We start from the raw sequence: 13798 nt of genomic DNA, 5'->3' as shown, positions 1-13798 counted from the left end.
TGGCAGAGGTTAAGTGTAAATTTATTATTTTTTTTTTTTAAGAATCCAGTTTAATTGTTTTTAAAATTAGCCTTCTGCATAGACTGCTGCCTGATCAGATAAGAAACACCATCAGCATTTTACATGTAAGCTCTGTGATAATATGGAATCTTTGAAGATCTAATTATCCTTGCCTTTACGCGGGAGGTAAAACGTTACTAATCTTCTATTCCCATTTGAAGAGATGGGAAAAGAAAATTGTACTACGTACATCCAATTATTAGGGTCGTGTCTCTAGTGTCCACAAGAACTTCAGACATGCTGACAACACATGCTAGAAAATACAGAACTCTGCCCTGAAAGAACTAACGGTCTGAGGTTAGTATGTTTATCATGTTTGGTCCTGCGCCTGTTGATATGTCCTTCCTTTCTCTCCTTTTATTTAAAGGACATCTGGCCAGACATCTGCAAATGCACACTCATCTCGAAGCCATGCAGTGTTTCAAATTATTCTCAGAAGGAAAGGGAAATTGCATGGTAAATTTTCTCTGATTGATTTGGCTGGCAACGAAAGAGGAGCAGATACTTCCAGTGCAGATAGGCAGACACGACTGGAAGGTGCAGAAATTAACAAGAGCCTTTTAGCACTCAAGGTAACTACAGTGTTTCCATTGCCTTTGAGCAGGGGGAAGCCTTCTACATATGATAGCAATAACTATTAAAAGGAATGTTTTTGCAGGCTTTGCTTGTCTACATTGTCTACTGACGTAACAGGTAAAATAATGTATTGATTTTCCCTTTAAATGCCTGAAGGAATACGTGGTAGTTGCCAAGTAGAAACACTGTAGAAAGGTTGTGCTATCAACTTGCATGTAGTTTAGAAAAGCCCAAACAACTCAGCAAAAAATCCCCAGTGGTTGAATGTGAAGACTTCTCTGACATGTATCTAAAATGGGAGGACAGATGACTGACTTTGTTACTCAAAGTCTGAAATACTAACTGGAAATATTCTTACTGATCTCAGCATTTATTTCTCCATTTTTTAAAAATAAAAAATAAAGTTACCTTTATGACATATTGATTTACTGCTGCTAATTAATTAACTAAAGCAATACAACAGCAACATATCCAGAAAGAACTAACAAATAGATTAAAATAACCCTTGAAAGTTGGAATCAATTTTTGACTACTGTTCTTCATAGCAAATTGTCTGATACAGTCACTTTACAGATGTTCATACATTAATCCAGGACACATCAAGTGATGAAATAGTGAAGTACTAGAAAGAGGTAGTATTTGATGATAGATATGATCCGTATCAATATTTATTTTGATCAGTATAAATAATATAGATATAATATCTATAATGATATATATTGAGTTAAATATGGCTATTTAAATATTCATATGCCTTTTTTAATTGGTTTTCTAATGCTTGAAAGAGGTTTAGCCTAAACAGGGAAAGTAATTTTTGTGTCTCAACTGGAGAAACGGTAGTTTTGACTGTCTCAGAACTTAGCTCTGTTGTTGGTTAGTTTTGCTTAGGTTTACTACTCTCAGCACCAGCACTGCAACTTTACATAAAGAATCTCAACCCCAAAATCACTCTGCCTACTTTTTTGATTCCCATATAAACTAGGGAGAAGACTTGTATCTGACTCTAAGCAGATCTCACAAAACACTACAAAATGGTAATGTGCGATGTCATTACAAAATTGTATGGCATGTTGAAAAATTAGAAGCAGCAGTTCCAACAGTGTGGCCTGTTTTGATTTAGCATCAAAGTAAATAATGCAAGCAACATTGTCTTGATGGTATCACTTGTTTCCAAATGTAATTGTGTAATTGAATAAAGCTGGTTTGGTTTTGGGTTGTGTTTTTTTCAGTTTACTTGTTGATTTTGTACTGACAAGTGCCTGCAGTGCAGTACCCATACAACACTCATTGCTCATTTTCATACAACTTGTGTTTTTAATGATGGTGAAAGGTTCTGTTGCTGCCGTACTAGTGGCATACATAAATTACATGAGGAAGGGGAAATAAAAATAAATGGAGGTCTTGCAGAGGTCTACACAGTGGTACAGGAAGACATAAGCTTCTCAATGATATGTTAGTTTTCCATTTTTCATCTCTCTCCCTAAACATTATGCAGTTTTTTCCATTTTCATTCAAGACCCTTGAAGTTATTGTCAAGTTTGAATCAAACTAATATGTTCTGGGGAGTAGTCTTTGGTGCTAATCCAAGATTTGTTCTTTGCACCTGCATATCAGTCCTGTTTAACCTGTATTGATTTTTGGTGCAGGAAGTTACTTCTGTAATGTCTCTCCATGGAAGTAGTGTGGTCATTTTGTTACCTGGTTTTCTGAGCTGTGATGAAAAGCAAAAGTAGTTAAAAACTGCATTAACTTAGAAGCTGACAGTGTCCTCCTATAATCCTTTTACTAATAAGGAGATAATCCAATTCTAATTTTTCAGGAGTAAGCAAACTAAAAATCATTATAGTAAATTAAAATATCTTCATTGAACTTACCGGTTGCCATATCAGTAATTCAACAGAGACATTTGTTACTGTTTGTAGTTTGTTATGTCACTTGTTGAAAATCTGTTTTTCCTCTTCTTGTCCCATTTGCTTTTCTCCTTGTGTAATTGTAGTATGAATGTACAAATGCAAAAAATTGAAGGGCTGCGCTGCCTTACTCACCTACAAGTATTGAGTGTTTTTTAGCATTTACATGAAAATGAAATTCACATTCAACAAGCTTCAGTCTTTCTGTTTATCTGAGCTGTGTCCATTCTCTAAAATTCAGCTGGTGAGTTTTTCAAATCATCACTTTAGTCAAAGCCAGCTTGCTCTTGTGTTTATTCTGTTCTGTATCTTGGTAGCTTTATTCTTAGCCTGTTTTTAGTTCTGTTTTATGCTGTTTCACAGTTGCCATCCTTTCTTGGGTTATCATCCCACAGTTTCTAGCCTGGCTTTTGGAAGAAGCTGTTTCTAGGGAATCCCAAAAGGCTGCAAGAATATGACTGCAGCTGGAGGATTAGCTGAACTGCTGTAGAACTCTCATGTAACACAAAAGCTATTCCATCTGTTGGTGCTGCTAAAAGCAAAGCTCTAATTTGAATAGCTTTTAAAGTAGGGTTGTGTGAAGAAATTCTGTGTGTAGGTGTGTTCAAATGGTACCAAGGAAGTCATGCACCTGAAGAGATGCCTCTACACAAAGTTTTAAGGCAAAGGCAGAAACTGGAATTAATGATCAAAATATGACGATGACGACAGTACCACCACCACAGAAATTTAAATTTAAACTCTCTTTGCTTAGGAATTAATTTATTAGCTGATGCTAGAGCTCAGAGTGGGCAGAAGTGTTTAGGTTAGTGCAATCTCGGTTGGCACGGTTGTACTTAGTCGCTGCTGTAACTTCTGTAGTAATTTAGTAATATTTACCTCTGTGCAGTATTTCTCACTGGAGCTCTCCAACCAATTGCAAATATTGTTTTAGCCCCATACCCTTGTAAGTGAAAGAGGAGGCCTTATCCGTGTTTTTTCACACAAAGAATATTTTAAAACAGGGAATGACTTACATTTTCAAGCGTCCTCCAATACTGAGTACATCAATATAGAGCTATGCTTACTAGGTTCGCGTTCTGTGGAAGCTTTCAGAAAGTTTGTTTTCTTCTCAGCTGCAAAGAAGGTCAGTGGTAGAGCCAGAATCAAAGGTACTGCTCTTAATTGATAGAGTTAACACATGTCCTTGTCCATGCCGCTTCTGCTAGCAGAAGTGGTAGATCATTCAGATTTTTGCAGCTGAAGTAATTGTTAGCCCAGATGTTTATCATCAACACTGATTTGCTGTTTTGTTTTGTTGTTGTTATTGTTGGATACAATGGTTGTAAACATTTTGGATGAGATTCAGCAAGTTTTTAGGCTCCTGAGCCCTTTTTAAGTTCCTCCCTCTCTACTGAACTTAATGAGAGGTAAAAGCCTAACTCTTCTTGAATTCAATCTTTAATGATAAATTGTAATGATGTTTTAGGGGACAGCAACATAACTAAGGCATGTATTTTCTGATTTTGATGTTTATGTTATATTTATTCAACCTATGGTCCAGAAAAGTACATAAACCTATGTGTTCTTTCAGGAGTGCATTAGAGCCTTAGGCCGAAACAAACCTCATACACCCTTCAGAGCAAGTAAACTTACTCAGGTGCTACGAGATTCATTCATAGGAGAAAACTCCCGTACCTGTATGGTAAGTTCATTTAGTTAACTGTTCTAAAAATTATAAAGAGAAAAGACACTGGTAATTTAGGCTTTTATGCTTAAAATTGGTCACTTGCTACTTGCAATGTATTGGACTTAAGTTTATCTGCTAACTGACACTGTAGGTGGAGTGAGACCTTCAGCAGAGACATTTCCGATAACTTCCTCCCTTCTCAATTTTTAATGGCCTTTCTTATTGCTTGTTCAAGTTTTCTAGCTAGGCATCTAGCTAGAAACATTTCCAGTTTGACAAGTTTGTTTGGTTTTAATAAGGTCTTAATTATATGAGGCTATTGTTTGTTGACTCAGAATTTTGGAGAAAGTGGTGTAGATGGGAAGTACAGTGGTGAGTTGCGATCTTTAGATGACAAAGACAAACTTAAAAGTTGGTATCAAAGGTATCAGAATATGCTCTAGGCTGTTGATGGGGGAAGTAGTTGGGATAGATGGGATGAATAGTTGTGTATTGTATACATGTGCATGTGCATCAGTCTGAGAAACAGAACTCTTCTGTCAGATGGTGTAAAGGAGGGATAAAAGCACTGATGTCCAGTTGGTTTATTTGTGCATCCTTAGCACAAACTCTCTGCAGTGGACACCGATTGCTAGGCTTGTGTTGGTTACTTTTGGGAGACTCCTTGGAATTAATTAGTCTAGAGGCCAGAGAAGCCTTCAGACCACAAGATGAAAACCGTGGTGTTAGGACAGCCTCATCTTCCCCTTAGCTGTGAGGTCTGGTTCTAATCTGAAAATGGTGGTAAAATAGCAGTTTGTATTAATCTGTTTTTCTCCTTCTGTTTTGTGATGCAATGACAGGGTTGTTTTCTTTGCACTGAGACGTATAACTTCATGAATCCCACGCAGGATCAGAAAGCTAAATTGTGCATCTCTAGCTAGTGTATTCTTCTCCTTCCTCTTCATCTTCTCCTTCTCCCTCTTCCTCGTCTCCCTCTTCCTCGTCTCCCTCTTCCTCGTCTCCCTCTTCCTCGTCTCCCTCTTCCTCGTCTCCCTCTTCCTCGTCTCCCTCTTCCTCGTCTCCCTCTTCCTCGTCTCCCTCTTCCTCGTCTCCCTCTTCCTCGTCTCCCTCTTCCTCGTCTCCCTCTTCCTCGTCTTCATACATTATTATTATTTATTATTATAATAAAACCATTCTTATCCCAATCCACGAGTTTTCTTACTTTTGCCCTTCCACTTGTCTCCCTCATCCCCCTGCAGTGGGGGGGTGAGTGAGCGGCTGTGTGGTGTTTACCTGCCAGCTGGTTTAAATGACAAGACAGTATTAGAGGTTTAAACTTAAGTCTGTATGGTAGCAGGCTTTTTAGACTACCTATCCCCCGCCCACCATGTATTTTTCCTTTCTCCCCGGTAGGAGAAGTTCTTCTCAGGATGACTACTTGTGCTTTTGTACAGTAATGCCAGCAGCAGGATGAAAGAGAAGACCGAGATTACCTAATTTTCATCAGTTTCAGTCTCCTGATGCTGTGCCACCACAAAAGGTGTTAGTGCGTAGGATCATATTGGTGTTTGTTCTGGGTAGTGCCTTTATGGCTCTCCTGAAAGGAGAACAGATGGACAAATTGAACTACTAAGAGAAGCTAGGATAAATAATGATGCTACTGTTGCCTGATCATATTTATTATTTTTGCTGACTGCTGAAAAGAAGGTGAGATCATCAGGGCATTTTATTTAACTGGAAAAGGAAAGACTTATAGATTCCAGATACGTCTGATAATAAGTTAGCTATCAAGTATTATTTACAGATAACTTCTAACCGAGAAGAAAAAATCTTTACTTACTAAAATGGTTAAACACATGCATATCTTTAATATTATTAAGCACAGTTTTGGACTGTGGCCAAACTAGATCTCTCAAATCGGTGCACAGTTTGCTTGAATAGAGAGCAGCCTACAAAGATAAATAAAAAAGGAATCTAGTAATTGTTTGCAGGATACATTGGACTTTCTACTGAGTTGTGTGTTTCCCTTTTTGAGGAGTCCTTATTTTTTCAGTTAGAGTTTTGAATTTACATGTTGTGTTACCAAGACAGTGAGATGCAGGAAATTGATTTAAATTTCTGTGAGTTCGTATTGTTCCAGGTATGGTTAAAAAGAAATCAAATAGAAGCTGTGACCTGACATCTGTGTCCTTGCAATGTCATTGTATAAGGACAGCTGTACACAGCAGACAGTTTTTGTAGAAGATCTCAAATGAAACTGGAGATTAAAAAAAAAAAAGGTTAATTTGAATTCCTCTACACTTCCATGTGTACGAAGCAATTTATTAACACATGGCTTCTTTTCTCCAGATCGCTACAATTTCTCCAGGGATGGCGTCCTGTGAAAACACCCTGAATACGTTGAGATATGCAAATAGGTATGGAAAATTTTATTGCTTATAGCTATACCAGCTGTTGACCACTGACATCTGGAATACTGTTGTGCCATGATGTAGAAGTATTTTAGGTACTTGAATAATTGTGTCATACTTGCATTTCTTAGTAAGATTAAAACCAAATTACTGATCCAGGTTCAGATTTAATTTAAATTGTCACTGTTTACAACCGTAACAATAGAATCAATAGCAACTTCATTTAATCCATTATCCAGACATGGATAATGTGGATTGTAGGAAATGTGGGAGGGGCCCTATTGTTGTGCCCCTACTCTGGAGGCACCATGTCTTGAATTAGGAGTAGTCGGTATTCATAATGATTTCACAGGGTGTTAGCTGAAATACCTTTCTGCATTGTGCAGGGTTTTTCATCCCCTTGGCGGAATTGCACACAGTTGCCAGTCTCTTTCATACAATTTTATGAGATTTTATACTTTCCAACTTCAGGCAAATATCTGAGACCCCTAAGTAAGGAGTCAGTTAATCCAGCAGTGCCTTCATGATCAGTGTAAAGAACGTAACACCTGCAGAGGCTGATGCAGCACCTCTGAGACCTGTAGTGCTCTCTGAAAGTGTTCCTCTTTCTTCAGTGAGCATGAAAGGGGCCTTCCCCTGCTGCAGTTCTTCATTTAACATCTGTGGAGTTGGAGTGATCAGGTCCTGCATGTCCCTGGAGTCAGACCTGTGACCCAGAGACTCCTCTCCATGCTTTGCGCAAAGAACAAAGGAGGCAAATGGGCCGTCAGAAACCCTTGTTTGGCCAGAAGAGGCTACTGTCTAGTGGCCTGCTTGCCCCAGTGAAAGAGCAGAACGACGTCTGCTCCTGCTTGGCTGGGCACCCTGGCCAGTAGCTAACTGGGCACAAAGGAAGAAAGGCTTACCTCCCACTCCCCTTGATATCTGAATGTCTCTGTGATTGGATCAAGGGAGCTGGTAGCATATCTGCCTGTCTTGGACCAATCTGTGTGATCTGCTTCCGGTTGAGAAGGAGGCTTCTAGTCCCCTGCTTACAGGAACATGACGAAGGACCTTGCACATTCATCAAGGCTCGTTGGATCTTTCACCCCTTACAGAACTCATGTTGCTGAAGTGACGCTAGAAAAAGACACTGCAAAACTGAACACCTATTTCTAGTATACTAAACAGTTGCGCTGGGATGGTTTCTTCCCCATGGTGTTCAGTTTGCACGTTGTTATGGAGTAAATGCCTGTCACTGTACAATTGCTTCATGTGACTTGTGTAGTATTTGAGTTTTTTCTAGCAATATATCCTGTTCATAGTACCAACAGTTTTTAGGTGCTGGACACCAGTATGCGTGCAGTGTAAGACGGGAGGCAGAAGAGAATTTCAAGTTTTGTAGCTGTAATGGTTTGATATCTTGAAGGGAGCCATTTAGTAGAATATTGAACGAAGAGTAAATGTTATTAACTGCACAAACTGAAATCTGAAATGACTTTTCTGAAAACACTGCTGTTATAGTCTGCTGCAAATTAGCAGCACTTCTTTTGTTCATGCTCTGTAACTCCGTTTGGAAAAGGTTTAAATAAGTTGACACGCTTGTGTTTTAATAGAAAAATAATTTAGTAGTTGAACTGTTAAAGAAGCATGCTAAGCAAAGAGTTGTCATTTTAACTGTGTTTATGAGAACATTTTCTTTTAATTTGCTGCTGTATTTTGCTGCTGCAGAGTAAAGGAATTTGGAATTAGTCCTTCGGACATTCCCTTCTCACAGGGTAGTGGCAGTCGCTCTGATCTCTCTCCTTCCTATGAGTATGACGACTTTTCTCCTTCAGTCACCAGGTCTACTTCATTCTATACATGGAATCTTTATTTTTAAGTTTTCTTTTCGGCTATGTAATTTTGCAGACCAACCTTTCATTAGTCCCCTTGCCTTGAGTCGCACATACTTTGTTTTTATTTTGTTTGGCAGGTGATGGTTCTGCATGATCTGCAATCATCTTCCCAGTATTTTGTTCACCCTCCTTAAACATCCACACTCTGTATCCAGGCTTGGTAGTTTCCTTCATATGTTTTTTAGAAAATGGTGATGTCACCTTTGTACTTTTAGTGGAACAAATCTGGCAAGTCTCTGTTTAGGGTAATTGGAATGTCTCTAATTAAAAAAGAAAACAATTTCCATATGTATAAATTTTTAAACCTTTTCATCACTCTGAAGATGAATGAAAAACAGTTTCCGCTGTAGTAAAAAACTGCTACTTGAAAGAGCATGTTTTTCCCTTTAAAAAAAATGAAGTTTATGTTCTCAAACATGCTATATTTTCAGACTTTGATGTGTCTCTTGCATAAACTTGCTTTTAAATGGGCTTTTGTTTGACAATCATTATCAATTTTTTAAAGTGTTTTCATGTTGCAAGAGCCTAACATTTTAATAAGATATTTTCACCTTTGAGTATTTTAATTAAGGGATCTATTCATTCTCTGAGATACTTGGTTGCAAATTATTATTTTCTTGGTGGATTTGCTTTTAACAGGTACCTGGGTACTGGTTGACTGACTTCTTTAAAGCACAATTATGTGCAGAGAAAAAAAGAAAGATGGTCAGGTCAGGTTTAGGGTGTTGAATGAACTGTTCTTTCAAATACTGTTCATTGGTAAGGAATTAGGGTTTGGAGATTTTTGCCGTCTTAACTGTCAGTGAGCAGCGTGATTTCGATCAGAAAATGCCTTTTGCTAGAAGATGGCTTGTAATCCACCTGCAAGTAGTTGAAATTCAACAGTCCATGCTTTGTAGGAGTTGGACTGACATCTTTTTGTCACTGAAAGTACATCAAATTTGTGAAGCTGACATCATCATCCTTCTTAAATGAATTAATTTCACATAAACCCATAGAGCTTTATTTTTGGTTGTGACACTTTTGTGCAGAAAGTTACTAATTTAAAAATGAAACATCTTCTGCTCATAGGGTGAAGGAGCTGACAGTTGATCCTAGTGCCGCAGGAGATATCCGTCCCATTATACACCATGCTCCCAATCAGATCGATGACTTGGAGACACAGTGGGGCGTGGGGAGCTCTCCTCAGAGAGATGATCTCAAACTGCTTTGTGAACAAAACGTGAGTGGTTTACAGCATTACATGGAGAGAGATGATGATAAGTACCGTGGCAGAACAAATCCAGAGTAACATGTATTTATAGCCTGTTAGCAAGATCATAAAGTAAATACAGCATGCCTTTTCACCTTTTCATGTTATGGTATTATGTTTGCTCCCATACAAAAAAAAGAGCCCAAACCAAAAACATTTCTTGAAGAGTGAGAGGAGGATGTTTTACTTTGCTTCACCTTCCTTGCTGATGAGGGCTTTTAATGTCTAGGCAGGATCTGCTCTAGCTTTGGCATTCTTTAGTGTGCATTTTTTCCAGTATAGCTTCATGGGTTTTTAGGCAGTTAGAAGTATCCTGGGACACTCATGTGTTTTATTTAACACTCTGGTGGTTTTGAGCATTCTTTTCCGTGCATGCCACACCCATTTCAAGTGAGTTTGCCTTTCTCTGTGTTTAGAAGTCTGGCTACCCATCATTCCTTTTCCCGACATCCTGATTTTCATGGGGTGAAACCCCAGTGCACTCTATGGGAGAGAGCCGCGTCCTGTTCCCAGCATGTCTCCCAGGGCTGCAGGAGTGGGGCGCTGAGAGCCATCTTCTAAAGCACATTTTCCCCTCATTGCTGAGGGGAATTCCTGTTCCTTAAATTTTGAACAGGGATTACACTCTGTGAAAATGCTGATGAAACATTGGAAAGAAAAATCCTTACTATCTTAACATTTTTTGCAAGACTCTCTGCCTTCTCAGACACCTCTTCAAGGTGTCTGCTGTATTTCTCATTTTAGTAACTGGCTCTTCTTCCAGGGCTCTATTTTATAAGAACATGCTGGTGATTCCTGGAGCTTCCCACTGGACGGTCCTTCCAGCCAGATATCCGTTCATATCATACTTTTTCATTGTTCATGTGGAATTAAATTAAGCTTTACAATACGTTATAAGAAAGATTTCAAAGGCATCAGATAGAGACCTATACTGTCTTGCTAAAACATTAATTAAAGCCTACCTAGCGCTCTCCCCTTTGATTTTTAACTCTTCATTTCTAAAGAACCCTGTTGGCCCCAGTTTCTAAATCTATGTTATGTATGCTTCTAATTTATTAATAACTATGTACATTTTAGATTTCTCACTGTACATTTATTCCACTTTTTTTCCAAAGGATTAATTTAATTTTGATTTTGTTAAATGTATTGAATGTAATTGCTGTTCTCTTTTTTGTTTGTTTTTTTTAAATCACTGTCTATTGCGATACGCACAAGAAGAAGCCCTGACAGAAAACCAGAGTTTTCTCTAGGCATTAAAACCTACCAGAAATAATCATTCTTCCCTTGTGACTTCCTCTTCCCACTATTTTAACTTGTTTTTTTAATGTGGAGTATGTTGTTTCCTGATACTCAGTAGGATTAGTGGCTGGAGCTTTTTAGTGAATATGAATTCAATTTAACTCTCTGACCATTTTGAATCTGTGGCCTTCTCCACTCATTTCTGGAGATTTTCTTGTTAGAAGTATTAAATTCTATTTTTGACAGGTTCTGCCTTCTGCATATCTCTTTTCATATTCTGTGATGAGAAGGATCACATTCAATATATTTCCTGTAGCCACAGCTCTTTCCAGACTAACAAGTTTAACTATTATTTTTAGGAAGAGGAAGTTTCTCCGCAGTTGTTTACTTTCCATGAAGCTGTGTCACAAATGGTAGAAATGGAAGAGCAAGTAGTAGAAGACCACAGGGCCGTCTTCCAGGTAAAAGATGGAGCTCTGCTTTGTTTTATCCTAATCCAGGAATTAAGTTTTTCCCAATATCATGGTTTAACCCCAGCTGGCAGCTAAGCACCACCCAGCCACTTCCTCACTCCCCGCCCCATCCCCAGTGGGATGGTGGAGCGAATCAGAAGGGTAGAAGTGAGAAAACTAGTGGGCTGGGAGAAAGACGGTTTCATAAGTAAGGCAAAAGCCACATGCAGAAGCAAAGCAAAAGGAGGAATTCTTTCACTATTTCCCACGGGCGGGCAGATGCTCAGCCATCTCCAGGAAGGCAGGGCTCCATCATGCCTAATGGTCAGTCGGGAAGACAAAGGCCATCACTCTGAATATCCCCCCTTTCTTCTTCCCCCAGCTTTATATACTGAGCATGATGCCATATGGTGTGGGATATCCCTTTGGTTAGTTTGGGTCAGCTGTCCTGGCTGTGTCCCCTCCCAGCTTCTTGTGCACCTGGCAGAGCATGGGGAGCCAAAACATCTTTGATTTAGTATATGCACTACTTACCAACAACTAAGACATCAGTGCATTATCAAGATTATTCTCATCCTAAATCCAAAACAGCACCATACAAGGTACTGTGAAGAAAATTAATTCTATCTCAGCCAAAACCAGGACACCTATTGAGAGTACATACTCTTGAAGATGTAGGATAGCACCTGGTCATTCCGCTGCTCTCAGAGATTTCTAAATTGTTTTATTATGCTAAGCCCATAGTAGCAAATTAATAGGGACAGATCCCCTAGGCACTACCCTTTGTCCCCATGACGAAAGAGAAGCATATTTCTGTATCATCCCATAAATTTAGCAAAATTTTCCTTTTCTTCTCAACAAACATTCCTAAATAAGCTGTGTTCATTGTAAGAAAAGTTGCTGTTTACTTTTTACTGTTTTTACTATTCACTATATTTTCTGTTTTAGTCCTTTTCTAGCATTAGTGATGGTGGGTTTTTTGTAGTTGCAGGGACCTTATTCAGACTTGTCTCGAAATTTTCAATTTCACTGTCTAATCTATGCCAATATTCCTATGTCAGAGCTGGCAATTAATAGTCATGTCTCTATCAGCACCATTTCTGTTTGGTCATCTCTCTCTAAGATACTGCAGTACTCCCTCCAAGCAGCTCACCTGAGCATCCTTTTGTGACATCTGCCGATGAGATACTGAGATCCAGAAGAGACACATATGTTTCTAACTGCCTGTTTGCTTCCTTTTAACAGACACACAAAGGTTTTCACTTGCTATTATTCAGGGTCTTTGGAAGTAATACTGCCCATGCAGCATGATGCTGGTCAGCGCCACAGAGCCTTTCACATTCACAAAATAAATTGCAGCAATAAGTACAAGTTACTAGTTTTCAGAAGGGAATGTGAGTTGCTTCTGTTCATAACCTTAGAGTCTCCAGGCAGGCTGTCCATTTGCCCCAGCAGCTGCAAGAGAACAGCAGAGCATTAAACCTGTAGGGAATACACACATCTCAATTTAGGTATCTAACTTAGTGGAACATTGATGTGTGTTCATAAGACAGTAGGATGCTAAATAACACATTTTACAACAGATGTAGAGATTTAGTTATTATGAAACATGAGCTCTGAAGTAAAACATGCAGAAGTGTGAAAGTCATATGCCATATGCCGTAGCTGTGTCCTAGTGCTTCTGACTTGTGGAGAGACAAGCTGCATTAGTTTAAGATGTCTGCCTCTGTGTGTCCATCTGGCCTGCTGCTGGAGATTACTGCTCCTCCCAGCAGACACTGGAAGGAAATGTGTCCGAGCCTAAGCTCCCTCAGCTCCCTCCCTTTGCAGCATGGCTTGTTTATGCCATGGGTGGAGGCTGGTTGCACCAATACAAGATCTACCAGCTGTACTAGGCAGAAGTTGCCTTTTGTCAGCTTTCTGCTGGAAGCTGCTGATACAAAACATCCTTTCCTAACAAAAATGTCTAAAATGGATCAACGGAATGAACCATGCTCTAGAGGTGCTGGTCTTCCTTTGCGTCTTTGATGTATCAGTTTGCATTAGATGAGATGAAGCCTATGTGAGCCCCATCTGTCCTGAAAGCCAAAGAGACATATATGGGGTTTGGACTATGCTTGCAGTATCACTTGGGCTACTGAGCACAGAGAGAAAGATTTAATTTTAGTACTTCAGGCCCAGCATACCTAGAACGGTCAGCTGCTTTATTTTTCTAAATCAAAGCATTTCTATTGGGATCAGTTCTCCTGATCACAGCTTTGTATGGTTCTGTGAGCTTTAAGCTCCTGGTTGCATTCTTCTTTGCTGCAAGACTTTTTTTCCTCTTTTTTTAGAAGTATTCTGAGTGCAAAGATGCCTAAGAGGTGCTTT

The 13798-nt window shown here is 39.1% G+C and overlaps 1 protein-coding gene across 4 annotated transcripts in view; it reads left to right on the top strand.

Annotated features, from left to right (window-relative positions):
* Positions 1 to 13798, top strand: part of KIF2A (kinesin family member 2A) — a 55943-nt gene that overhangs the window by 37962 nt on the left and 4183 nt on the right. For 2 of the 4 annotated variants that reach the window (XM_075079487.1, XM_075079488.1), the window contains exons 14-19: positions 428 to 632; positions 4120 to 4230; positions 6547 to 6614; positions 8319 to 8432; positions 9557 to 9707; positions 11336 to 11437. In XM_075079487.1, the coding sequence (XP_074935588.1) occupies positions 428 to 632; positions 4120 to 4230; positions 6547 to 6614; positions 8319 to 8432; positions 9557 to 9707; positions 11336 to 11437 (751 nt within the window). The remainder of the gene's footprint in view (positions 1 to 427; positions 633 to 4119; positions 4231 to 6546; positions 6615 to 8318; positions 8433 to 9556; positions 9708 to 11335; positions 11438 to 13798) is intronic. The other 2 variants (XM_075079489.1, XM_075079490.1) reach the window with 1 other exon arrangement.

This window comes from Phalacrocorax aristotelis, chromosome Z, assembly GCF_949628215.1.
Source record: "Phalacrocorax aristotelis chromosome Z, bGulAri2.1, whole genome shotgun sequence".
Taxonomy (NCBI): domain Eukaryota; kingdom Metazoa; phylum Chordata; class Aves; order Suliformes; family Phalacrocoracidae; genus Phalacrocorax; species Phalacrocorax aristotelis.
This window is presented reverse-complemented; position numbering and strand designations above follow the sequence as displayed.